Genomic DNA, 26414 nt, shown 5'->3' with positions numbered 1-26414 from the left:
AAGGCCAAATCGCGGCCTTCTCCTGGGTGCCCGCCGACCAGCTGGGCTCAGCGGAGCGCCCCGACAAAGCGGCAGCCAATCGGCCCCTCCATGCGCCGCCGCTGCCGCCAAAGGCTGAATGCTCTAGCGCCCGTTTATTAAACGGGCTGAATGACACTAGTGAATAATAATCTGCATATGCAGTACAGTGGTACCTCAAGTTACAAACGCCTCAGGCTACAAACGCTTCAGGTTACAAACTCCGCTAACCTGGAAGAGTTACTTCGAGTTGAGAACTTTGCCCCAGGATGAGAACGGAAATTCTGTGCCGACTATAAAACAACAGAAACCAAATCAGCCAAGGAGACTGGACCAGCAGTTAAACCCCAAAACGCTAAGCTGCCACAAAGAGCAACAGCCAGAATAAAATGCTTGTTTAAAAACGAAAAAGCATTGCAAAGATGCAACCACAAACGACTCTCTTTGTATACAGTGGGATAATTTAGTGCGTAACATTGGAAAGAAGTTTTCTTCATTTTCTTTTCTGTATGTCACTGTAGATGTGACATACAAGCCTTTTTAGGCATTGAGTAATAAATATGTGAAGGGGCTATTGAAAACAAGTGGTAGTCACAGCCCTTGGGTGACAATGCATGCACAAACGTCACCCCTGGCTGATGCATGAGTGGTGCCATGCTCCATGTGCACAGACATATTAGACAGGAGAACTAGTTACCTATGGCAGGGGTGCAAAACCTCACATCCAGGAGCCAAATGCAGCCCTAGCTGCCCCCCCTGAACTTTCCACAGCCCCCATTTCCAACTCTGAGTGTATTTGAACAACCCTTGAACCCTTGCTTGTCTGGACGGAGGACAGAGAAGTGTGTGAATGTGTATAGCAGGCATCCTACTGTACAAACGTAAAATTTACATTGGTTGCCTCAGCCTTTGGCACTCCCCACCACTGGAACCTGGCCTTTGGAAGCTTGCCCAGAAGGGAACGTGGTCCCTGGGCTGAAAAATGTTTCACACCTCTTGACTCCAGGGGTTATAGCTAGCTTGCATATTCTTGAGATCTCCTCCACCTAAACATATGAATACGACTGTGGGCTGTTTTATTGGGGGCCAAATAATGCAACTCCACACTTGCCATTCTTACCCTGTCTTCCTTATTTATTTTTCATCGCAGCTTCTCGATCCTCCAGAATGTGGCAATGGCTTTGTTGAAGCTGGAGAAGAATGTGACTGTGGTACTGCGACCGTAAGTCATTGCAATGAATAGTTTGCCCCTGTGAGGGAAGAGCCCACCCTTTCCAAATTAGACAACTCATTAAAAAAGAAGAAGAGAAACTGCCTTAAGGGGGCAGGCTTACTCTTTGCATTGTCTTCCTCGCCAGCCACTTGGTGAAGCAAGCAAAGCTGCAGATTAACCGTGCATTTATGCATGCACAGTGGTGCTGGTGGAGGTACTTTGTGTCTGCTTGCAATGCACCAAGCAAGTGTGAAAAGAAGAAAAGAAGACTTGGGGATGTTTCCAATGCTCGTCATGCTCAGAGCATGTTTCTCAGTTAGTAGATGCCAGAGGGTAGGCTTCTCCCAAGGCCATCAAATTATTGATTTATTTTTTTAAAAAATCTGAAGTTTGCATTCTGCGCACCATAGAGTGTCAGGTGAAGGTGCAGGTAGTTCTGAAGAAATGTGCTCGTCAAACTGCTGTTTTACAGTTGCTTCCACTCCTCAGGAATGTCGTGCTGAAGGTGGTGATTGCTGTAATTCCTGTAGTCTAACGGCTAACTCTGAATGCAGTAATGGACTTTGCTGTAAAAAATGTCAGGTGAGTATTTAAGTGAAGGATTTTTATTTATTTGTTTGTTTGTTTTTAAAAGAGACTGTTTAAAAGCCTGCTGCTATGTAATTATGCCTACTTTTGATTACCAGCAGAATCGACTCATTTTCTGAAAGCTTAGCAAAAAGTATCTCAATGATCGCTCCCCACATCAAATGGGGGGCACCTTTTGCATAGTCGCAGGCAGCCCCCCAGATCCCAGTGTGGCTCCTGGTAGTTTGGGCTGGCTTCATCCTCCCCAGGCTGGATATATGGAAGTCTCCACCTACCTCAGCCAATCGCCCAATCCCGCCTGGGGAGGCATTGCCAGTGGATTGGCCAGGTAAGGGGAGGGAATCCTGCAACGTGGTATCCCAATGTTTCCTTCGCAGTCAGTTTCATCTGCAGGACGTAGAGCAATTTTCAAACTCTTGTCTGCCAGTTGAGAAGACATTAAAAGAGAAACAGTAGCACAAGATGAAATGATGCTATAGCTGGAAGGAGCCTTGGAGGTCACGCAGCCAAACCCAGTTCTTGCTGTAGGATCTGTAACGGAGGATGCAGCTACAGTTATCCAAGACAGATAGACAGCCATCCTTTGCTTAAGTACCTCCGGCAAAGCAGAGCTCACCACCTCCTGAGGCAGGCTGCTTCAGTCTGTTTCTCCTAAGTTTAGCTGGAATATGCTTCTTTAAACTGCTTCCCTCCTTTATATGGGCCACTGATCACAGGGGTTGTGCCGTTTATAAATATAGTGGCATGTTGTTGTTGTTTAGTCGTTTAGTCGTGTCCGACTCTTCGTGACCCCATGGACCATAGCACGCCAGGCACTCCTGTCTTGCACTGCCTCCCGCAGTTTGGTCAAACTCATGTTCGTAGCTTCGAGAACACTGTCCAACCATCTTGTCCTCTGACGTCCCCTTCTCCTAGTGCCCTCAATCTTTCCCAACATCAGGGTCTTTTCCAAGGATTCTTCTCTTCTCATGAGGTGGCCAAAGTATTGGAGCCTCAGCTTCACGATCTGTCCTTCCAGGGAGCACTCAGGGCTGATTTCCTTAAGAATGGATAGGTTTGATCTTGCAGTCCATGGGACTCTCAAGAGTCTCCTCCAGCACCATAATTCAAAAGCATCAATTCTTCGGCGATCAGCCTTCTTTATGGTCCAGCTCTCACTTCCATACATCACTACTGGGAAAACCATAGCTTTAACTATACGGACCTTTGTAGGCAAGGTGGTGTCTCTGCTTTTTAAGATGCTGTCTAGGTTTGTGGCATGTAACCTTCATTATTGGACCTGGACATTTGAATTTAGCATATGAGAACCCCCAATTAAACCGGATGCCAATGCTGTCTAGGTTTGTGGCATGTAACCTTCATTATTGGACCTGGACATTTGAATTTAGCATATGAGAACCCCCAATTAAACCGGATGCCAATAACAGAAGAAAATATTTGTGTGTGTGTGGTATTTTGACTTGAACTGTCAAAAGATTATAGATCTGCTCAGATATTTAATGTCTCTTTTTCAGTTTGAAGCCAAAGGAGTTGTATGCAGAGAAGCTGTGAATGATTGCGATATTGCAGAGAGTTGCACAGGAGACTCTAATCAGGTAAAGTTTCAAAGTGAGTGACTGGAAAGCTGTAGCTCAGTATAGCAACATGACATGTAAAAGGTCCCTGGTTTAATCCCTGGCACCTCCAGGTTAGCATTAGGAGAGGCTCCTGCCTGAAGCCCTGGAGAGCTGCTGCCAGCTAGTGTAGGCAATATGGAGCTAGAGGGACCTTCGGTCTGACTCTGTATAAGGCAGCTTCTTATATTCAAAGAGAGGGGGGGGTTACAAAATATGGACATTCAGTTAATACCCACTTGAACAAAACAATTTTGGGAGACAGGAGGCAATGTCCAATCGAAGGAAAGTTTTAAAAGCTGCATTTGCATTAATTTTAGACACTGCAGTACAGCTTTAAAAACTGCCTAGCTTATCATATGGTCCCTTCTGCTTTTTCTTTAGTGCTCTCCAAATCTGCACAAAATGGATGGGTATTCATGTGATAACGAAGAGGTACGTACAGTGTTTCATTTGATAACTTGTGTAAGATAGGCTTCAGCAGATAAAAGCTAGTCTGTTCACAGACGTCTATTAAAGTAATCATTTGGGACGATGGACTCTGTGGTTCTAAACATGTGCTGCAGAATCTTGTGCCAGAATCGTGTCTCTTCCCCACCCCTTCCTTTTAAATATACAGTATGTGCATAGTGTATATTATAGGTTCAGTTTCTTGTTCACTTTGTTTCTTGCATATCACTTTAGGGGCAGATAGACAATAGTAATGTAACGTTAATACAGTGGTACCTTGACTTACGAATGCCTCGACTTCCGAAGGTTTCGACTTACGAAGTCCGCTAACCCGGAAGTATTTTCGCCGTGCGTGCGTTCTGCGCATGCACAAAATGGACACTTCAACATCCGAAGGTTTCGACTTACAAAGAGCGCTGCAGAATGGATCGCCTTCGTAAGTCGAGGTACCACTGTACTTCTAATACATAACAGTAATTTGCACGTCAGTTGGTTAGGTGAGGGGGGGGATAGGTTTTTTAATAGTAAGACCTTTTTCTTTAGATCTGGCAAACATTTGAAATTGAAATTGCATATTAAAATGGAGTTGCATATTAAGGCTGCTAAGCACACTTACCTGGCAGTATGTCCCATTGGCACCTATGGTGTTTTTTTTTACTGTTTTATAACCTTTACCCCTCAGTAACATAGAAACAAGCTAAGCAATAGGTTTTGGGAAAATATTTCAAATGAAGATAGAGCATGTGTCCTTTTCTTGGTTTCTCTTCAGGGCCTTTGTTTTGGAGGACGATGTAAAACAAGAGACAGGCAGTGTAAATATATCTGGGGAGAAAGTGAGTAAGCTCTTTTAAGCTTCCAATTATTATTATTATTAGTGGTATCCCTCTGAAAACCCACTTGCTTGGCATCAGGAATGTCACACAGAAGAAGGCAAAGACTTGCTATTTGCTGCTCCAGAGAACAGCACTATATCTAATGGACTTAAGTTACAGAAGAATAGATTCTGATTCAACATTAGGGCCACATCTGCACTATCCTTTTAGAGCACTGTGATGCAGTCATGCTTTCCTCCAAGGAATGCTGGGAACTCTAGTTTGTTAGGGGTTGCTGAGAGTTGTTAGAAGGCCACTATTGCCCTCACAGAGCTGCAGGTCTCGGAGTTGTTCGGGAAGATGGGTTGATTTTTAAACCACTCTAGATTTTGTCTGGTTGTTAGAGAATAGGCAGTATTCCACTTGAAGCTGCTACAGTTTCCAGCAGCAGATATTTCTGCTACTTCATAACCACAGATGTCTACTATTTTGAAGGCAAAGTGCTTTATCAATTGTACGACACCTTTGCAAATTCTAGTTTCCTGTCAATTTCCTCCCACCCCAGTCACTTCATTTCAAGGATGCTTCAGCTGAGAACCTTCAGTGCTTATATAATAAAAATAGTTGAGAGCATATAAATTGTGATCTCAATCAAGCCAAAACCTTCCCATATTTAGACGTGCTTACCAGTGTGGTGTAGTGGTTAAGAGCGGTAGACTAGTAATCTGGGGAACTGGGTTCGCATCTCCGCTTAGAGACTCCTTCGGGTAGTGATAAAGCAGGATATCAAATCCAAACTCTTCTTCTTCTTACCTTTTAAAACAAACTTGTGCGTCATGATTGAAGGAAATTAGTTTCTGTTATTTTTTTCCTTGTTCTTAAGATGTGACGGTCGCTGATAACTATTGCTACGAGAGGTTGAATATAGAAGGAACTGAGAAAGGCAACTGTGGCAGAGACAAAGATACTTGGACACAGTGCAAGAATGAGTAAGTTAACACTATTCTTTTGAGATAGCACCTTGATTTTGTTCGTGTTTTAGGCCAGTGGTTCTCAGGCATTATAAGCGACATATGTTCCTTTGCAGATAACCAGATCTAACATCGTCATTGTCATCAATATTAATAATAATAATAATATATTTTTAGATTTAATTGCAAAGATTGCATTGCAGTAATACAATCATGAAGTCACCAGTGCCTGAACTACTGTTGGTCCCCAGGTACATGTTTGGGTTCAAGGGGACCTATAAAGGTTGGAGACTGTTGCTGTAGACCAGGGTTTCCCAAACTTGGGTCTCCAGGTGTTTTAGACTACAGTTCCCATCATCCCTGATCAGTGGTCCTGCTAGCTAGGGATCATGAGAGCTGAAGACCCAAGTTTGGGAAACCCTGGTGCAAAGAATGCTGAGCTAAATGGACCAGTGGTCTGACTCAGCATAAGACAGTTTTCTATGTTCTATTGTTTATGTTCAGTAAACATCACCTATTTCTCTTGGGCAGCTTTTTCTTCTTTTCTTACTCTAAGCAGCAGCAGCAGCAACATCAGCAATGAATGCCTTGTTTAATCTTTCCTTCCAGGGATGTTCTTTGTGGCTATCTCCTGTGCTCTAATATTGTTTCTATCACCCCAAGACTTGGGGAACTCGATGGCGAAATCACATCGACTTCTCTTCAAACTTTGGACAAGTCCTTTGTTTGCAGGTAATTTCTCAAATCCTAAACAGGGAGGACCCAGTTCAAGCACATGAAACTGTGTTATTGTCATGCACCTCGCTCTGTGATCGGAGGTAACAGTACACGTCCATCGCTATGTGTGTGCAGAGCAGTTGCACTTGTAAATTTCAAATAACGTCGCATAAATTCCAGGTTGCTTAAGCACTGGTCAGATACTTTTTTTGAAGTTTTGCATGCCCCACTGTGAGAAAACACCAGCTTTTTTTTAGCCATGAAAAAAGGATTAAGAAACGTTACTTAGTGTTCTGTGTGTTGATAGCAGTTTTGTTAAAAGGGATTTTAGTTTGGTGGATCTAACTTAACAAAGGCTTTCTGTGTCCTTTTGCAGCGGGGGTCATGTCAAGCTAGAGGAAGATGCAGACCTTGGCTATGTAGAAGATGGGACACCCTGTGGCCAGGGAAGGATATGTTGGGAGCACAGATGCCTTTCTGCGGAATCTTTTAACTTCAGCTCCTGTCCAGGAAGTACAGAAGGCACCATCTGTTCAGGGCATGGAGTAGGTTTTGCAGTGCCTTGGGGGAGTGAATGCACATTAATTCCTTACATATTGGCTGGCTGGCAGGGGCTCTCTCTGTGCCTTTCCAAAAGGCTGAAAGGAAATACATGTGAGCCAACCTGGGACCTATGGGTATAGGGTGGCATACAAATAAGAATAAGAATAATAAATCGTCCAGTTTTAATTTGGGTATACTTTAAAGCACTCGAATTAATCATCTGCCTCATTTTGTAGCCTAGTGGTAGAAAAGCAGGGAAGCAATCTCCTTTATTTATATTCGAATGACAAATTCACATTTGAGGACTGCTTTCTAAATGTTGGATTGCATTCTTTGTAGGTGTGCAGTAATGAAATACAGTGTATCTGTGAAGGGTTGTGGACTGGTGCGGACTGTGCCAAACCCGCCATGAAACCAAGAAATGACGAATATATGCCCAACCCAGGTAAGTTGCGTGTTTTACAATTTAATGAAACGATTGCAGGCTACTTGGGGGTCAGACTTCAAAGCATGTGCATTGATTTTTCACTTAGCATGCCATCACAGCAGTAGAGTCTTTTGTCAATGTAAAGACTGATAATAGGGACCGTTGCACCAACTTTCACAGGCCAGACTCCAGTTTATCAGATACAGCTACCTGCCACAAGACTCGGTTGTCTTAGAAGTCATGCTTTGTAAAAAAGGACCATAACTCAATAGCTCCACATTGAGTCCAAGGCACCTCTAGATTGGGAAGTGTGTGGAGGAACTGCACTATGAAACCATTAATAGCCACTTCCAGGCACTGCAGACAATATTGAACTAGATTGACCCATCGTCTGACTTGGTATATGGCAGGTCCATAGTTTTATATGGTCAAGAAGTACCAAGACCTTGAACTTGGTCTGGTAGAAGATTGGCAGTCACTGCAGATCCCACAGACAAGGTGTTATATGCTAGTGGCACTTGCCTCCACAAGCAGCCTGACCACCACATTTTTCAGCCTCCAGACAAACCTCAGGTGCAACCTCTCATGGAGAGCATTACAGTAATCCAGCCTTGAGATTACCAATGCATGGGCAACTGTGGTTAAGTTATCTTGATCCAGGAACGGCCATAGTTGTCTTCTGGTAAAAGGTACTCCAAGCCACTGAGGACGCCTGTTCTTCCATTGGCAGTGTTGGATCCAGATGAAGCGTCTGCTCCTTCAATGAGAGTGCAGCCCCAAGGCGATCTGGCAGGGGCAAAAAGCTGAATCCATTCTTGCCAGGGTTCAGATCCAGATTGTGACATGCATACACTCAGCTGCTATTTACTAAAAAACAAAAAAACACATCCTAAGTTGGCCCCCGTTGTCTTGAATCCTGCTTTATTATTTGCTGCTATAGGTCTCCTTATCCCAGAGTTTTACACATCTAAAAATGAACCAGGCAATCTGGATTTAGGGCTGTCTCCAAATACATCATACTCTGAATAAACCCATTTAAATATTAATTGGCATGTCTATTGATTTTAATAGCTCTACTCCCAAGTATGACTTAGCTGAGTACCGTAACTGTATTAGGAAAATCGAAGTTTTGTAGTTTTATGTATGTGTCCCTTCGCCTCAAAATGAGGTACATTCAGATTCTTGTTTCCTTCTTTTTTTTAATCTAGGTGTCACTAGCACAAATATTATTATAGGTGCTATTGCTGGTACAATTTTAGTGTTGGCTCTGATTATGGGCATAACTGCATGGGGTTACAAGTAAGTAATTTATATATATATCTTATATTAATAAAGGTAATATTTTTTATTTCATATGATTTTCTGTACTTTATTATGATTTGATAAAGTAAAAGGATGAATTGGCAGTGTGAATTATCAAATGATTTAGGCGAAAGAGAATATCAGAAGTTTCCCTAATCAGAACTGCTTCCAGTTCTCCTCTCTGCAAATAGTTGCCTTTCTAGGCTTACTGTACTAAGAAGACTTGTTGTCCAACATCTGCGGACTGAAGGCTGCATAAGACTGTAGGACAGCCTTTGAGTAAAGCAAGTCTAGCCATCCTGCCTGGGGATTATGGGAATTGTAGTCCAGTGACATCCAGAGACCCAGCCAGCAAAGCTGATGTACTCTTTAAGTCAAACTTGCCATAAGAATTATATTATTTACTGGAAACAGCCTGGCTTACTAATTCTTTAGTATAACTTTCTCATATTCTATCTTTAATTATTTACTGCACACCTGTGTTTCAGCATGTCTGTCTAAACGAAATGTATGAGAGGAAACAGGCCTGTCTTAACCACATTGAGCGCCGTGGCGCAAAGGTTCCTCTGCCGCCCCCCTCCCAACTCACCGCAAACACAGAGGAGGGACATGGCATGGGCGGGCCGGGCGCTGAGGGTGGGCTGGGCTGCCTGGTTTTCCTCCGGGGCTCCGGCGCCGCCGCCTCCTGGGCGGAGGGCTCTGCTGGGGGGGGGAGGCGGTGCCGTGCAGCACCCGGCCTCTTGTCCTCCTCATGCCCCCAACCCGACCCGCCAGGCTGAGGCCGGGACTCGAACCCGCGGTGGGAGGGAGGGAGGCAAGGAGCAGGACGAGCGGGAGGGCGGCTGGGCTGTCGGGAGGGCGCAGCCCGGCGACCCGGCGCCCTGGCGCATTGCGCCACCCAACCTTGCCTTAGGGCCGGCCCTGAGGGGAAAGATAAAAATCTATTGAACTCATACGCTGATGCTAAGTAAAGGCCACATTTACACATGTTGATAAGTCAGGGTCGCTAGGCTCCCAAGATTTGGGGAATAAGCCACATGCTTTGTGCGCTCTGTTCAATCCTCCCCCCCAATGTTCCTACCCTGGCATGAGGAGGGGAAACAACCCCAGAAGCTTGAAAGGGGTTTGACTTCCTGTGATGTCCAAGCCTGAGATTGTGCATTTTTGGTCTCAGCTAGCAGGGTTCTTCTTAACAGTCAGTTAAGTGATCCAAACTCTGCTTATGAAGTTAGGCAGCTCTTGAAAGGTGCCAGAGGAGATTGCGCTCTCCTTCCTTGAATGAGGAGAGAATGAAAATAGATCTGGTTTGTGCAAGAAACCTCATGGTTAGTGAGGAAAGAGTTTCGCCACGAGCCTGAGTTTGGACGGCATGAGTCAAATTGTGGCTTTGCTCAGCTAACGACTGGGGAGGAACTGTCCATAAGCTTTAATTAGCTTGTGTTTAAGTAAACAAAGTTACCGGTCCAGTCGCGCTTCCGGACTTAAATCTTCCCTTTCAGCAGAGCTTTTTAGCACAGCGGCAAAGAGTAAGGTGAGTCAGCAAGAGTTGTAAATGCAGGAACTCTGGAGCAGGTTGCAAACTCAAAAGGCTTTATTTAGGAAAAACGTAGCCTGGAGATAAGGCAGACATCCTTCATCTCTGGCCAAGTAAAACTTAAACAAAACTGTGCCTCAGTGCACAAACTTGAGGCATCACTCCTACACACAGCAACCAAAACTAAGAGATAACACTACTGAGAGAAAAAATGCTCCTAAGAGAAAGAATACATGCAAGGAACTGACTACTTATACAGGCTGTCTTACATTCCTGGATGCTTAATTAGGTTCAGCTGCTCAGTGTTCAGAGCGATTAGTGTAACTTAACCCTTTAATACCAACAGGAACAAAATGGCTTCAAGCTCATTTCCGGAAGCCCACATCTTTGTGGGCCTAATAAGCCATTGGCTTGGGTTCACATGACACAGGGAGCCATGGTTTGTCTTACTGTGTGTCATGTGAACCGGATCAGTGTGTGAGTTCATATTGCCCAGGGTCTGCAGGGTTTGAAAAAAGAAACGCCATTTTCTCCCAAAGGGCTTTCCTAAACTCAGCCTATGCATGTCAAACATAATGTGGATGCTTCATTGCATGCAATTTTCATAGTGTCATGCTCTTTTTCATAGCAATGACCCAATTGCTTGGGAAAGACAAAAATACTCAATTGCTGCTAGGGTTTCTTTTCTATTTTATATCTTTGGGGCTGGATCCTAAGGGCTGCACAAAGGTGGGTCCTGCCCCCTCCCTGCAAATGCAGCCACCCGCACCAGGTCCTGTGCTGTTCCTGAAAGTTTCACAACTCTCTGAAGTGGCTTTTCAGGGGCATCAAGGAGATGACAAGGAGGGTGTGGGTCTTTCCCATTCTGCATGTGGAAATCCACTGGGAGTTCTTAGGATCCAGTTCTTAGTTTATGACACTGAGTAGAGTAATGGCAAGTACAACATGGTAACTCACTCTCTTATCTCTCTTCCTTCCTCTTGTAAGAAACTATCGAAGACAGAGGTATGTGAAAAAACAGTGTGGCTACATGTCACAGAATGCTTCAGATGTTACCCCTCTTTATTATTTAGTTGGGATATATATATATATATATTAGAGACATCAGTATGGCTAGGAATGTAACATTTTTTGTGTACATGGCTAGGAATGTAACATTTTTTGTGTACGTGGAGCTGTGAGCTGATGAATCTAATTTAAATGGCTCCTATCTTTGTAGCGTTAATGCGTTGTCCCTTAAGACTGTATTCTGAGATATGTTCTTTTAGGAGGGTGGAGCCCTAAGGCAGAGACCAGAACCCTGTGCTCCTCCAGATATTTTTGGACTACAACTCCCATCATCACTGGCTATTGGCCGTGTTAACTGGGGCTGATGGGAGTTAGAGCCTAACAAGACCTGGAGGGCCATGAGTTCCCCATACCTGCCCTATGTGGGCTATTTTTTTTTAATACAACTTTATTTTCTTTGCAGCCACAGTGTTGAAATTTAACCTCAGACCCAGTTCAGTTCTGCTTAGTATATAACATTGATTACTGGAGCATTTTCCAATTACCTGGGCACTAATCCCTTCCATTATGAACTTGTCTGCATGTTTGCCTTTTAAATCAAAATCCTGTGCTTTGTTGACATCCAGTAAGAGGGATTAATATAGCCATGTATGATCCCACTCCTGACTGGTGCTGAGCACTCGTTTTTTAAGCCACAATATTTTTTTTCCAAATTAAAAAAAAAACTTGAAAGGAGGTCTAAGGGACCTCATGGATGGTGTTAGACTACAGCTTCTGTCATCATGGGCCGTTGGCTGTGTTGGAAGGGGCTGATGGGACTTGGAGTCCAGCAACATCTGGAGGACCCCCAACTCCTCACTCCTGCTCTAGAACAGGCATCCCCAAACTTCGGCCCTCCAGATGTTTTGGACTAAAATTCCCATCTTCCCCAACCACTGGTCCTGTTAGCTATGGATCATGGGAGTTGTAGGCCAAAACATCTGGAGGGCCGCAGTTTGGGGATGCTTGCTCTAGAATAAGGCCCAGCAGCATTGTCCTTAGTTTGGTTTGGCCTCATGAAGATGCCATGTGCTGGCATCGGAAGCTATAAAATGGCACCAGGTAGCAGCTGGACATGTGATCATTAGGACTAGAAAAAGGTAAGCGGTTAGGTGGCAACTTGGCTTTATGAAAAATATCTTCTCTACCCTTTCCACTTTCATGCTCACAAAATTCTAAAAAAACACTGTTGGATTAGCTCTAAGTTTGACATTAAAAGTCTTGTATTTCAAGGAAACTAGAAAAGCAAGTGCTCTTACCTCTGTTTGTCACACACAATAATTAATTAATCTTTCTTAGATAACATCCTGTAAGTGTTCTTTGATCACAGTTCAAAGTATCATAGATATGGAATCATAGTGTCATAGATATGGAATCTTTTTTTTCTTTGTATAAACCTAAATGTTTTGTAAGGGAAAGCACAAAAATTGTACTGGTGTATGTAGGTATATATCTATAATCTATTGCATTAGTTTGAATCTTGGGCCGAAGAGTGGGATTCGGTATTTCTTGAATATCTCGTTTAACGAAAGAAACTCCTTAGTTGAATTTGGGATGGGGAACTAAGTTTGTTATGACTGCAAGGCAGCAGTAGGAAATCCCCTTCACTGTGTAGATGTCATATTTGGACATCATTGGGTGGTTATTATTATTATTATTGCCTATTAATTATCAAGGCCTTCTTTACTGATTGCTCCAACTTGTCACGAGATGGAGAAAAGGAAAGATTGGGGATGAAGAGGGTGGCAATACCTAACCCCACTCTTGAGTGTCCCTTAAATCAAATTGTTCAAGCTTGTTGCCTTTAGGTCTATTAAGCAAAACACACTCTGTAATGGGTGTATATCTTAATTAGACTTTTAAGTATCTCAGGGAATGCATTTCACATTACAGAATGTAAGCCTATTTTCTCAGGTAGTCTTTCTCTCTTATACATACATTTAGAATATGCATGCGGGTTTTTTTGTTTTTGTTTTTTAACCTTTTGTGTGTTTCTGACTTGAAAATGTTCATTATGCTTTAGACAAATCCCTCAGGGAGATTATGTAAAAAAGCCTGGTGAGGCCGACTCCTTTTATAGCGACATGCCGCCTGGAGTCAGCACAAACTCTGCATCTAGTTCTAAGAAGAGGTCTGCTTTTCTGTCGCATTTTCAGATTTCTACCTGTTCCATCACACATTATTCCATTAGTCAGAACCTTTCATTGTTTTGCAGCAGGTTTGATTACTTCTTTCCTTCCTTTTGTGGACTTGTGTGTGTGTGTTTGTTTAAAGTGACTCCCTTCGGTCTTTGATTACTGATTAGTTGTATCCTCTTTTTTCAAACGCACTTCTTTGGGGATCTAAAACTCCGACAAATTATGTTGGCAGGAGGGGGTGGGTGGGCTTTGGAGCCCCACAGATAAATTGGGTCCTCAGTTCTGATAGCCATTTTCTTCTGCTTGGAAGTGCCTTGTTTTGCTGCTTATAAAGTGTCCTAGCTCCTAATAAAGCAAAACACTGTACCCAAATTGCCATGAATTTGATATTACGGTGAAGTAATCAAAGAAGGGGGATGCTGTACTTTCATTAACTGTTATAACATTAATGAATTAATAGAAATGTTGGAAGTGTTGTATTGTATCACTAGTTTGCCCTGCCTTTTTGTTCTTAGTACGTTGCCAAATCTGGCATTTCCATCTTGCATTTCTCTCTTTTTACTGACCAAGGAAGGCCTGATTTACGCAATAGCCACCCTTGTGGGCGACTAGCTTGTGATGTAGATCCCTGTAGGCGTGGCACAAAGTGGGAAGCTACTTTTTATGAGTGCCTTCCCGTGCATTTTGGCCAAGGTTGCGGCAACCAGTTATCCGTGGAGGCAGGATTGTTGCGGCCAGGCCATAAAATCACTGCTGACACTTTGATTCTGCCAGATTTAATCCCCAATCCAATGTCTCTGGAGTGTGACATGTCCATGGTGAGCAAATATATCTTGCCCATCTTCTATGAAAGGAAATGCACATGGAGCTCTGTTACAGATCTGGAGCTGAGGCAACGGACTGTGCATTGCTCTGTCTGCCGAAAAAAGGCACATACACCATTTTAAAACAACACACTCATCCCGGTGCATTTAATAGTTATGAAGTTAACAAGGCCACTTTGATCTGTAAACCATTTTCCCCTATCTTTTAGCATGGAGAGATTCATTATGGAATTGCTTTTTTCCTCAAGCATCGTAAAAGGCTTTAACAAAAAAACAATAATTCTGCCATGTAATAATACTAATAATGGACAGGCTATTTTGTGAACTATCATTTTCCCCCTTTTTCTTTTTAAAGACCATTCAGATCATTCACGCTTCTGGTGGTTTTCAAATGAGAAACTGAAAAGAAATAGAGGAAATTTGCTCCCCAGATTCAAAGTTGTGAATGTAGTAGCTTAGTGATGCATACATAATGCCGATGCAAATGTCTGTTTAATACTGAGGCATAGCTGCCAAGTTATCCCTTTTTGTAAGGGATTTTCCCTCATGCTGAATAGGCTTCCTCGCGAGAAAAGGGAAAACTTGGCAGCTATGTACTGAGGGGTTTTATACCTTTGTGAGATTCTCTTTAATTTTTGCATGGCAGATGTCAGCTTGGAAAGTAACTCCTAAGTCAACATCCAGTTTCTTGGCTGAGGGTTTATGTTTGTGGAAGGATTACAATGTTGATTTTTCTGAGAATAATCTTCAAAGCTGCATATCCACCTTTAGTTGAACTTCTTGAATGCCTAAATATAACAGAATTTTTGGAAAAACAGTTTCCTGATATTTTGTCTTATTTAGGTTTTGTTTCCACGTAAGGGAGCAAAATTTTGTTCATTCTATGAAGCTTGATTTTTAAAATGGGCATTGCTTAAATTCCATTGTATGATGTTGTATGTCATTCTCTCCCCCCCCCCCACCGCCGCCCCATTTCCATTGATTCCTCATTTCAGCCACTTGTTTGTTCTTTACTGTATAATGGTATGAAACTCTTATGGTCTGTCTACATTAGGACAAAGAGTATCTCTTGTCAGTTACCTGCAAACCTACCAAAGTTTAAAACTGGCATGGCCTATATTATAGGTGCTTAGTATCAGGCAGGAAATGGACTAATGAGCGGGGAGGGGGTTCTGTTGGATGCTTATTTTTTAAATAAAAAATTGCACAGGGAAAAAGCATTAGAAAAAGCAAGAGACATATGGGGCTGGATTCAGTCTAAATCAATGGGACAAGTTAGTCATGGCTTAAATTAACACCACTTGATTTCAAAGTCAGGTTCAGCTGACTTTGGTTGGCTCCAACCCATGCCATTTTGCCTTATTTATGCAAAAGAAAAGGTTCTAAGGTATAAAGGATGCTTATCTACGATCTATATGAATTTTGTTTTAAAAAATAAAAGTAGTTTAGGCAAGTCTATCCAGGCACATAGATGTTTCAATTGCTTTCACTGTCAATTTTAATTATTTTTTGAACTTATAACTGTTTTTATTGATGATTTAAATATATCTTATAAATTGCTCAGTGGTTCAATTAGAATATAATTTTTGTCAAATTAAATAATACATTTAAAAAAAATCAAGTGGCAGGACAGATGGATTTGGGATAACATGTTTTTTGTGGATGTGCAAAACCTAGGATTTAGCCAGGTTTGCATAAGCCATCTCAGAGAATGAGCTTCATAAGCAGGTTTGAGTTCCAGAACTTACATGAGAAAGTAAGTCTCTTTCAGCTTAGTTTTCCTCTGGGGAAACAAGATGGACAGAGAGAACTCAACCTGGGAAAGGAAGAAATCATTTTCTCCCTTGCAAGATCCTGCTGCTGCTGCTGCTCCAAGCTTGACCTTCTAAGGCAGCCTTCCTTAGTTTGGTGACCTCCAGAGCTTTTGGGCTTCAACTCCCATCATCCTTCATCAACAACCATGCTGGCTGGGACTGATGGGAGTTGTAGTCCGAAACATTTAGAGGACACCAGGTTGGGGAAACCTGGTCTGAGGAAACCAGGTGGGAAAGGAGAAGGTCTAGGTTGCACTTCTGCCGGGTGTAGAAGGAACTTGCTTTCTTCTTTTGTTTCTAGACGACCTGTGTGCACATCTCCTCTGAGCCAGTTGTAAAGGCACCAGTGATGACCCAGCATCCAAATCTTTGCACCTCTGAGTGCAATAATGCAGCCTCTCACCTACCATTGTGTTCATGAGCCTGCCAAATTATTTGACAGTCATCCTTGTCTGGCAAATAAATGAGATATCCCACATAGACTAACATAACTAGAAAGGTCTAGAATCTGAAAATGGGACATGTTGAATAGATGCCCTTAGAAATTCAATTAGAAATGGGTTTGTGAATGTGTCCTGGGTAGATATGTAGTAATGTGCACACTATTTTAGGGAATGAATAGATTGAGGAACAGTTGTAGGAGCAGAAGTGAAACTTAACTGGACTTTTCACGGACTGCTGATTTAGGCAGACATTTTGGGTGTTGTAAACAGACCTTTAAGTAATCCTCAACTTAAAAGTTCATGAATGTCCTTAATAGATGCTTTATGTACCCAAACTGGCCAGCTCATGCAAGTCCTGCCATTTACTCCAGGTCAAACGGATTATCTCATTCATGGAGTGAAAGAATCCAAGATGCAAAGAACCTTTCGGACATCTGTCAGAATGGGCGACCCAGGAGTAACTCATGGCAAGGTGAGAATGACCATCGCGTCAGCAGTATTCATAACCATTGCAGAGTAGATGCTGTCGAACAGTATAGTGCAGCCATACCTACAATGCCAAAGTTCGGAATACATGCTTTGCACGTATAAAGTCTTGCGTTCAGTCCCTTGTATCTGCAGGTAGGTCGTACTACTACTTCGGGGTGGAGGAGAAAGAAAGGGAGAATAAAAGTCAATGCAAATTACTTCTGGCATGCTACTTTCCTTCGTTCCATCGTATTGTTTTCCACTGACTTATCCTTTGGTCTTATTTCAGGTAATATAGGCGGCAACAGGAAGAAAGTCAAAGGCAAAAGATTTAGGCCACGGTCTAATTCCACTGAGTAAGTTTGTCCTTCTAGTTGAAAAAGAAAATGGAAAGACTATCCAACTAATTCTGTTTCAGTTCCTTCCTACTATATATTTGAACCAGAAGGCTTCTAGACTCACTGAAAGTACTGATTATATGGTGTGGCAACACGTCTTTATTTTGACCATGTGTTTTTAAAAGTTGCTTTTGTTTTTGAAAATTCCCCCATTCCCCCCTCACCTAGGCAATACTAACCAGTGGTAATCAGCTCCTCCATGAGTTTCTTTTTAAAGTCTGTTATTTGGCTTCAGGGCAGATTTTGGGCAGATTGTCAACAAGAAACTGGGGGGGGGGCTCCCCTTGCACCATTTCCCCAGTGGGAATCTCCACTCCTCCCCACCTGCTATTTGCATATATGTCAATCTTCCCTCCGGAGATGCTGCAGTTTCACCTTGGGGAGGAGAGGAAAGGAACCAGGGTGAAGGTTTTTTTTGTTGTTGGCAAAACTGTGCAGGGTTGAAGGGTTATTCACCCACTTGCCTGCACTGCGGTCCCAGTCCAGATTTTCTCTGCCCTCCCATGGCTGCTATTTTAAAGAGGAGCATACACAAGAGGCAATGATCTGTTCAACATCACATATAGCTTGGCCCTAAGAAGCACTTCTAGCTTGTTAAATGTATTCTCCCTAGCAGAATGGGCAGTGAAACAGGCTTTCCCATCACAGTTTTGTCCCCCCCCCGTTAACTAGAAGCCCCACACCTTCTCACCTTTGTGCGCTGCACTATTCCCTACACCTATTTACTGCTGCCTGTTAACCTGCATGGGAAGAAAGACCCTGATTTGACATCCAAGTGTGTTTCACTACCAATGAAAGTGGATATTTAATGCCATCCTGCAACTGGGGGAAATGGGGAGAAGAGATTTAGATGGCAGCACTAATGGAGATTTCAGATAATAATGTTTCAAAATGTACCATTCTGCATGTTAACTTTCACATTTAGGGCAAATGTTATTCAGGGAGACCTGTTAAGGACACACTGGAAATCATCTGATATATTCCACAGTAAACTTCTCTACCTAATCAGCAGGAGCAGCCAACATGTTACCCTACATATGCTGTTGGACTATAACTCCCATCAGCCCAAGAGTACATGGCCAGTGGTCATGGGTGATGGGGATTGTAGTCTAGCAACCTCTGGAGGGTTGGCTACTCTGGTGTAGCATTCTGCAAGATAAATAAATATACAACATAGCTTACCTCAATTTCTGTTACCTGGTTCTTTCCTAATTCTGGATATGGTTTGTATCCCATTAGAGATGCACCTTTTAGTAAATTAGTTTGAATAACATCGGATAACCATTTTAGTTTCACAAGATGCCAGGAGTTCAGGAAGCCCTTCTCTGTAAAAGGAAGATGCTTTCCTATGTGTTAATTTGCTTGGAAGTTTCATATTACTTTCAGCTATATACTTTCCTTAGAGAACTACGTATTGCTAAATAAGACTTACTTAAAATAGTTTGCTTTGTTTGTGCAATGCCATCTATTGATACATGCTGTACGGAATGAACAAGCCTCGTGTGGCAACGTATATTTTATGTGTTCATGTGCTTGCCACAACCTTTGAAGTAGTGTGATCTGAATGCAAATGACATCCAAAATGACCCAAAAGAGAAGTTGTCAATATCTGGAGAACTGGCGTCTCTGTGCTGCTGTCCATTGCAGCATTCCTGGTGAAAGGTTAACTACATGGTTATAAGATGACCACTCCCCAAGGCTACAGAGTCATTAAAGCAAACTGATCTTGTTGGTAATGGGGGACAAAAAAAACCTGATCCTGATCCCTTTAGAGGAGTTGATTAATGACTGCTGGGAATGCATAGTTTTATTGCCATATTGGTCCCTAAGATCAGTGTTACACAAAGCAGACCAAGCGGTCATTTTACTTGCATGGTATTGTGTTAGTGGAACAAAACAGAACTTCCGTAGTTGACAATTTCTGTGGGACTATTTTCCTACTGGCCCAGAAAAGTGTATTTTACTTCCATAGTTTTCCAAAGATGAGACATTAATGTTCCAGAGTTTTCAGCAAACTTAAATGGGTAGAACAGGCTTAGGCAAACTCGGCCCTCCAGATGTTTTGGGACTACAACTCCCACCATCCCTAGCTAACAGGACCAGTGGTCAGGGATGATGGGAATTGTAGTCTCAAAACATCTGGAGGGCCGAGTTTGTCTATGCCTAGGTTAGAAGAACAGTTTTGACCATTAACACCAAGACCCTGATTGGTGGCATAGGAGCATGTGTTAAAGCATGTCCCAGTGAACTCCTTTCCCGGGTAGCCAATCCTTTGTTAATTTGTACTAACTTTGCCTCTATAGGTGTGCATCTTCCTCATTGTTATAAATGATATAAACTTTGGCTTAGATTTTCCCCCACCCCTATTATATATTGTGTTTTTGCAGCAGAGCATCCCATGCTTCTGAGCCTGGGCTTTCCCACACCAACCAAACCCCACCCCAAGGCATAAGCCACAGGGGTTCTCACCACCCCCAGACAAGGGATCGGGATCACAGGTCAGTCCTAAGTGCCCTTCCATTTGGGGCAACTATTTTTTTTAATCCCATTAAAAGTTTTTTCCCAAAAGTATCACTGTGGCTAAATACCCCCAAACCCGCCTTTGATTGCTGATGGCAGCGCTAGCTAAGCCCTCCTCCTTGCTGACCTGATGTGTGTAATCCCCGCCCACCCATCCCCCCCGTCTTATAAAACATGGGACTTTTGCATTGTTGCATGTTGTGCTGCAAGCCAAATCAAGCCACTGGTTTTACGTTTTGTAGGCTTAAGAAGTTGTTTCTTTTCTGTTTTAAGCAAAAGTTTTACCATTTGAACTGATGGGTTATACTATATCAATGATGACCGATGCACAGTTATCCCCACAGAGATTGCTCTGCCCCTCTTGGTTTAATTCTGCAACCTGGCATGATGTTAAAAACTACCATTTCAGGTTGTTCAGTAATAATAGAAGCTGAAGTGTGTGTACTTGGTGCGAAGAAGCCTCAAAAGACTTGTACAACCGTTGCATGCTTTGTTGCCGTGATAACTTTCTCTTTTCTCATTGTAAAATCCAGATCAGGAGTGCTTCATGGTTACCAAACGAGCTTTTACAATAAAAAGTGTAGGTTAAAGGTTTGTCATTTGCTCTCACACAAGCCCACTAAAACTGCAAGTTAAGAATTAGCGCATAATGTCTTGCCCATGAGCCCATTGCTTCGCTAGCAAATTTGTCTTGCGGCTGTGCTTTGAACTTTTACTTTTTAAATAGGAACCGAGATGGAAAACATAAAGCACTCCTAGTTTTCAACTTGCTGTTGAAAGTAAGTAGACTAATTAGAAGCAATTATAGCTGATAGAGAATTAAAGCGATGCCTGTGCTTATGTGGTTGGGGTGAGTGGGTGAGGCAGTTACGCAGCTTAGACAGAATGATGCAAACAGTGATTATTGGATATAATAAATTCGCCATCTGATTTTTATTTCTATTGAAAGCCCACGTTCAACACAAGCTAAAAATGGTTCGCCCAAAACATTGCCAGCTAATGGCTTAGTGAAATGGGAAGATTGGTGTAGATACACATTGATAAACAGAGATGAATGGGTTGGGGCAGGTGACCAAGAGGAAGTTGGGGTGTTGTTGTCCCCCCCCCCTTGAGGGCAGCAGTGCATTTTTCTCCACAATTGTGAAGACCTGGAAAATTGTTTTTCTACAAAATAAATCCTGATATTCTCCAGAGTCAGATTACATGATGTAATTTAATATGCTGTAACTTGGAGCAGTAGCAAGGTCATCATGGAGTCTCTGGCTTTGTGTCAGCTGTAGGTGGATTTCAGAGTAATTTATGAAGGATATTTATTGCATATAATTAATGCCCCATCTTTCCTTCAAGGAGTCCAAAGTGGCACACGTATTTCTCCCGCCTCCACCACCCATTTCATCCTAACAACAGCCCTGTGAGATAGGTTAGGCTGACAGTGCCTGGTCTAAGGTCACATAGTGAGCTTCCTGGGTGAGGGGGAATTTGAGCCTAGCTCCCTCCCGTTCTAGTCCCAACGCTCTAACCACTACACCACATTGGCGTTACCAGTTTGTCCCTGCACTTCATTGACTTTTTAAAAAGGCAGCAATATTAATGTAGCAGTAGTAAATTTTATCAAACAAGTACTCATGTAATCTGGGCTGCAAAGAGAGGACAAAGTAGAATATACTTTCCATTGATAAAACAACGGTTGTTAGGTTCAGTCTGGATTTATTTTATTTTTTTAATACTGTGGGAAATGTCTTGCACATAGCACTGACTGGGACTGGGCTTTGGGAAGCAGATGGAAGGATCCATGCTTATTGGCCAAAGGCTATATTCAAGTTGCACGGGCAATTGCCCAGCTTATAGGAGTCACAAGTGTAGTGCAGCCCAGTCTTTGTGCTTCAAACAAAGGCTACTCAGAAGTAAACCCCATGAGTTAACTGGGAATTATTCCCATGCAAGTGTACACAGGACTGTAGGCCAAACAGTTCTGTCCGGTAGATTGCTACCACATGGCAGCCGTTTTGTGTGTGCAGCAGCTCACTGCACAGAATAATCTGTTTCTTCATCTCACCACGGTCTTCCACATATTGCCAGCAACATGAAGAAAGGGCAGTGTGTGGTGAGCCTCTGGGTACACAGCTTGTGCTGCAATGCAAAAACAGCTTCTTGTGTTGTAGACAGACTTAGGTGCACCAAAGAACCCACATGTGTGACTGCAAGCCAGTAACATTTCCTGCCTTTTAACTGGCAGGACCTGGTTTATTTGCAGCCGTGGAAGTGAAAGAGTCCCCAAGACCGTAATGTTCAGCCCCTGGTGTAAGAGAGGGAGCCATCTCTTAGCTGCCTTTTCTCAGATCAACCTGCAAGTATCCAAGGTGGTCTGCCTATATTTATGTACTCCTGACCTGTGGTGCAAGGCAGAGAGCATTTGCTCGCTGTATAAGTTAGTTTAAAGACACAGCACTGAGACAAAAACGACTTGCCTGAAGTTCTCAGGAGGTGCTTATAAGAGATTAAAGTAGTCCTCGCTTTGGAAGGGCAGCTGCTAGTAGCACCTGTCTCTTGCGTACTTCCCCACTGGGCAGATTCAGTGCTTCTAAGTCTGTTAGCATCCAGACCGAGATTTAGAGTTTTAAGAGATGGGTAGTTCTCTCTCTCAAGGCAAAAGTAAATTGCAAATGTAAGCCTCCGCTTCCAAGGGAATTCATTTTGAACCCCCGTGGCTCGGATTTTCTTCACCCAACTTCCACACTGATTTATTTAAGGCAATCCTTGGCATTTGGAGGATGTAAAACGGCCAAACTGAGCTTATGCTGCTGCTGTGTTACCAGATATTTCTTTATTCTTCTTCTGCTTTCTCTGTTCCTTCCATTGCTTTTTGCAGGTATTTAAGCCCATGGTTCAAAACAGAATATAATGTAGCTAAGTGGGTAGAAGATGTGAATAAAAACACTGAAGGACCCTACTTTAGGTATTTTGTAAATTAATTCTCTATCATCTTTTAAGAGCTGTTCCAGCATATTCCAGATATGATGGGACTCCTTATCTTGTATCTTCCAATACAAGTGATTTATTGTAGATGCTGAGGACCCTTTTTGTTCATTTGCTGCCTTCTGATGTCTTTTTTGGGCTTCATTGTGCAATTGCGATTCTTTTCTGACTGTTTTAATGAAGCCGTTTGAAAAGGATGTTCATAGTGCATGTATTTCCCATCACCATCTCTAGCTTTTAGTAGCTTTCTCTTCGTTTGATGCCAAGTAGCTTTTTCGTGGGCATGATCTATGTCTACTACTAATCAAGTAACATTAGTTGAAATAGCTAAAAGGTCAGTATATTGAAGCTAGTAGCTTTATAATACACTTAAGATGCAATCCTATACCCACTTCCCTGGAAAGCAGTGGGGTTTACTTCTTAATAGACATGAATAGGGTTGTGCTGTTAGTGCCAACCCAGTGCTTTGACAGTAAAGGTGTTAAATTGCAGCAAGTAGTAGAATTGTACATAGGTTATCATTTGTGCATCATAATTAAAAAACGGGAAGCATGCAAGCATGTTAGCAGAGCATTTACCTAGTATATCCATTAGAAGTCAGAAATATGCTGGAAAGAATTAATTGCTCTTCATGGCAAGAGGCTAAAGATGTGTTATGTGAATATTCAATTGGGTTGTGCTTTCTTTGTTTCGGCCATTGGCCGTAATGCCAACTAACAGATCAAAATAATAAGAAGAAAATGAATTACAAGCATACAATAAAAACCAATTGGTAAAACCAAACAGCAAACATACAAAAACCTGTAAAACTTAATAACAAGGAACCAATAATAACAAGAGAATAACACAACAAACAACAGCAATACCTTTATTATAATTGTACAACCTGTGTACAATGAAATTAAATGAGCCTCCCCCCCCCCAAACAATCTCTTATGGAACAACACACCACCTCACAAGTCAATTTCACTATGTTATTTTCTGTTCAACAGCCTAACAGCCCACGGATAGAAGCTCTTTTTTAGCCTGTTGGTACAGCTGATTATACTTCTATATCTCCTGCCCGAGGGTAGAAGAGTAAAGAAGTGATGGCCAGGCTGAGAATATTTCTCGCTCTCCTAAGGCAATGATCCCTTGTGATGTCATCTAGCGGACTCAAGGGACAGCCCATGATATCATGTGCTGTATTCACCACCCTCTATAGAGACTTTCTGTCTGTGGCTGTCAGGCCAGCATGAAAGGACACTTTCTATTGTGGACCGGTAAAAGGAGTTCATCAGTTGTCTAACATTCTTCTTTCACAAGACCCTGAGGAAATGGAGTCTCTGTTGGGCCTTTCTGACCACCTGAGTTACAGTATGTTGATTTTCCAAGTGAGGTCCTCACTAAGGTAAACTCCCAGGAATTTAAAGGAGGAGACTCTCTCCACACAGCCCCCCCCCCGATATAAAATGGGGCAGGTTCCCCTCTCAAGAATGTAATTATGTTAAATACTTTAAGTGTGCATATATCTCATTAACAGTGCAATGCTATACATGTCTACTAAGAGAAAGGCTCTACTGGGTTCAGTGGGTCTTACTGCCAGATAAGTCGAAACAAAAAAATAAAAAAAAATCCTTCCAGTAGCACCTTAGAGACCAACTAAGTTTGTCATAGGTATGAGCTTTCGTGTGCATGCACACTTCTTCAGATACACTGAAACAGAAGTCACCAGACCCTTATGCATAGTCAGAAGGTGGGGAGGGGTAAGTGTTATCCCAGATAAGTGTTATTGCAGCCTAAAATAAGCATTTCTCTAGTTCAATCCTTTGTCAAAGAGCACTCAAAACAGGTGTCAAAACTGGAGTTTGGCTATATAGTAATCAGAAAATGTTTGCCACTGCTTTGCATCTGCCAGGGCAAAGGTGGCCACTGTTAAATTAATCTCATTTTTGCTGGCCAATAAATATTTTATTTTCTTCTGCTTTAATCAGTGTTTGCCATATTTTTAACAATGGAAGAAGGAAGGTATTCTGCATTTGCCCTCAAAATTAAGACAGAAGAGTAGGTAATGTGGCATGTCCAGTTGTTTTCTCCCTACGGATGCAGAAATGTCAGTCAAAAGGGACTTTCCCATAAAGCAGAAGTTTTCAACCTTTTTCAGTCCACGGCTCCCTTGGCACCCCTTTGGGGCTCAAGAGTCCAGTTATGTCATCCCTTGCCTGCATCGCTGGCGGTCTCTCACCCTTTTTTTGAAAACCTTCTCTTGTGGACTGTTCCCTCAGCCTCCTCTCCTTGAGAGTCTTCTGGGCAGCCGCTGCTGCCACCCCTAGTCTCTGAACTTCTCTCCTCTTGGCAACTAGCACCCCATGGCCAGCCCCAGAGGTACCATTTGCCTGGGGAGCTTGCAGCCAGGGCTGCTGCAACAAGCCATGCAAGCCTTGGGGAGGCAGAGACATGAGAGGGCATCAGAGGAGGGAGGGGAGGGAAGGGACAGAGGCTAGTGCAGCTTGTGGCACCCTGACCGTCATTCAAGGCACCCCAGGGTGCCACGGCACACTGGATTACATTTAAAAGGGTGGGCAGGTCATTGGTTGCCATCTCAGCAAAGGAGGGCTGGAGCTGTCCTTAAAACAAATGTAGGGAAGTCAAATAACTACCAGTAATTTTTCAAACTGTGCTGGGATTTTATCAATGCATAACGTAGCACATTCTTCACGTTTGTCGATAAGCGCATAGCTCTCTGCGCAAAAAATGCCTCTTAGGTGCCATTTAAATACCATTTTGGCAGCTACCAACCATAATCCATTAAGAAAATTCAAAGGGAAACCATGTAATTGGATCAAGATGGCACTGAAAGGGGAGTAAGTCGTTGGGTTTTTTTAAAAAAAAATTAAGTGAATTTGCCCACACCTCTAGGAGCCTGTCTTCTAGTAGATGAAGTCATTTATGCCAATAATTAAATAAACACAAGGAGACTGGAATCATTCCTGTTTGTTCTGCCTCATCAGAACCAGAAGACTGCAAGGACTCCTAAAATGATTTTTTTTTAAAAAAAAAATCTAGTGCTCTCTAGGCAAACGCCATATCTCAGTTCCATATAATCATATTTTAATATTATTTCCAGTCTGTGTTTAATCCTGTACAATGAGCCTGCTCCCTTAGTCTGTTAGAATTTATTATGCAAGGAACGATCTTGCTTGGTCCTCCTCTTATATTTTTCCAACTGCCAGTGCTGGAGATCACCAAATTATGGTACTGTACTGTTCTCAGTGGCCAGTTACATTGTTGTTATAAGCCCAGTTCAGTTGTTACATGAGTGGACAGAGGAGTAGAAAGAGGGCTTCCCGTGGGACAGATGAGTAGATAAAGGGTTCCCCATGTGTTTAGTGCTTGTGTGAGCTTCTCATCTGATCTAGAACCATGAGCAATCAAGATTCTAAATTCCACAGGGAGCATTTTCCTGAGCACATGGGAAGCAGCCACGTGACAATGGGGGCAATACTAAAAGATTTTAATGGCAAAAGTGACCCAGTGCAGTTTACAGGTGAGATGATAGGAGGATAGGAGACCCATATCATTGTCACAAAGTGATGTTTAGAGAAGTTCATGGCCAGTG

At 42.7% G+C, this 26414-nt stretch overlaps 1 protein-coding gene across 14 annotated transcripts in view; it reads left to right on the top strand.

The window, feature by feature from the left end:
- ADAM22 (ADAM metallopeptidase domain 22) overlaps positions 1-26414 on the top strand; it is a 126827-nt gene that overhangs the window by 90475 nt on the left and 9938 nt on the right. For 2 of the 14 annotated variants that reach the window (XM_088654509.1, XM_088654508.1), the window contains exons 16-30: positions 1169-1240; positions 1721-1813; positions 3334-3414; positions 3817-3867; positions 4652-4715; positions 5578-5683; positions 6275-6397; positions 6759-6927; positions 7265-7370; positions 8561-8651; positions 11176-11193; positions 13259-13366; positions 16826-16926; positions 17212-17278; positions 19708-19818. In XM_088654509.1, the coding sequence (XP_088510635.1) occupies positions 1169-1240; positions 1721-1813; positions 3334-3414; positions 3817-3867; positions 4652-4715; positions 5578-5683; positions 6275-6397; positions 6759-6927; positions 7265-7370; positions 8561-8651; positions 11176-11193; positions 13259-13366; positions 16826-16926; positions 17212-17278; positions 19708-19818 (1361 nt within the window). Of the gene's footprint in view, positions 1-1168; positions 1241-1720; positions 1814-3333; positions 3415-3816; positions 3868-4651; positions 4716-5577; positions 5684-6274; positions 6398-6758; positions 6928-7264; positions 7371-8560; positions 8652-11175; positions 11194-13258; positions 13454-16825; positions 16927-17211; positions 17279-19707; positions 19819-20373; positions 20421-22709; positions 22797-26414 lie in introns of all 14 variants that reach the window. The other 12 variants (XM_060280777.2, XM_060280776.2, XM_088654511.1 and 9 more) reach the window with 9 other exon arrangements.

This window comes from Zootoca vivipara, chromosome 11, assembly GCF_965207765.1.
Source record: "Zootoca vivipara chromosome 11, rZooViv2.hap1.1, whole genome shotgun sequence".
Lineage (NCBI taxonomy): Eukaryota > Metazoa > Chordata > Lepidosauria > Squamata > Lacertidae > Zootoca > Zootoca vivipara.
This window is presented reverse-complemented; position numbering and strand designations above follow the sequence as displayed.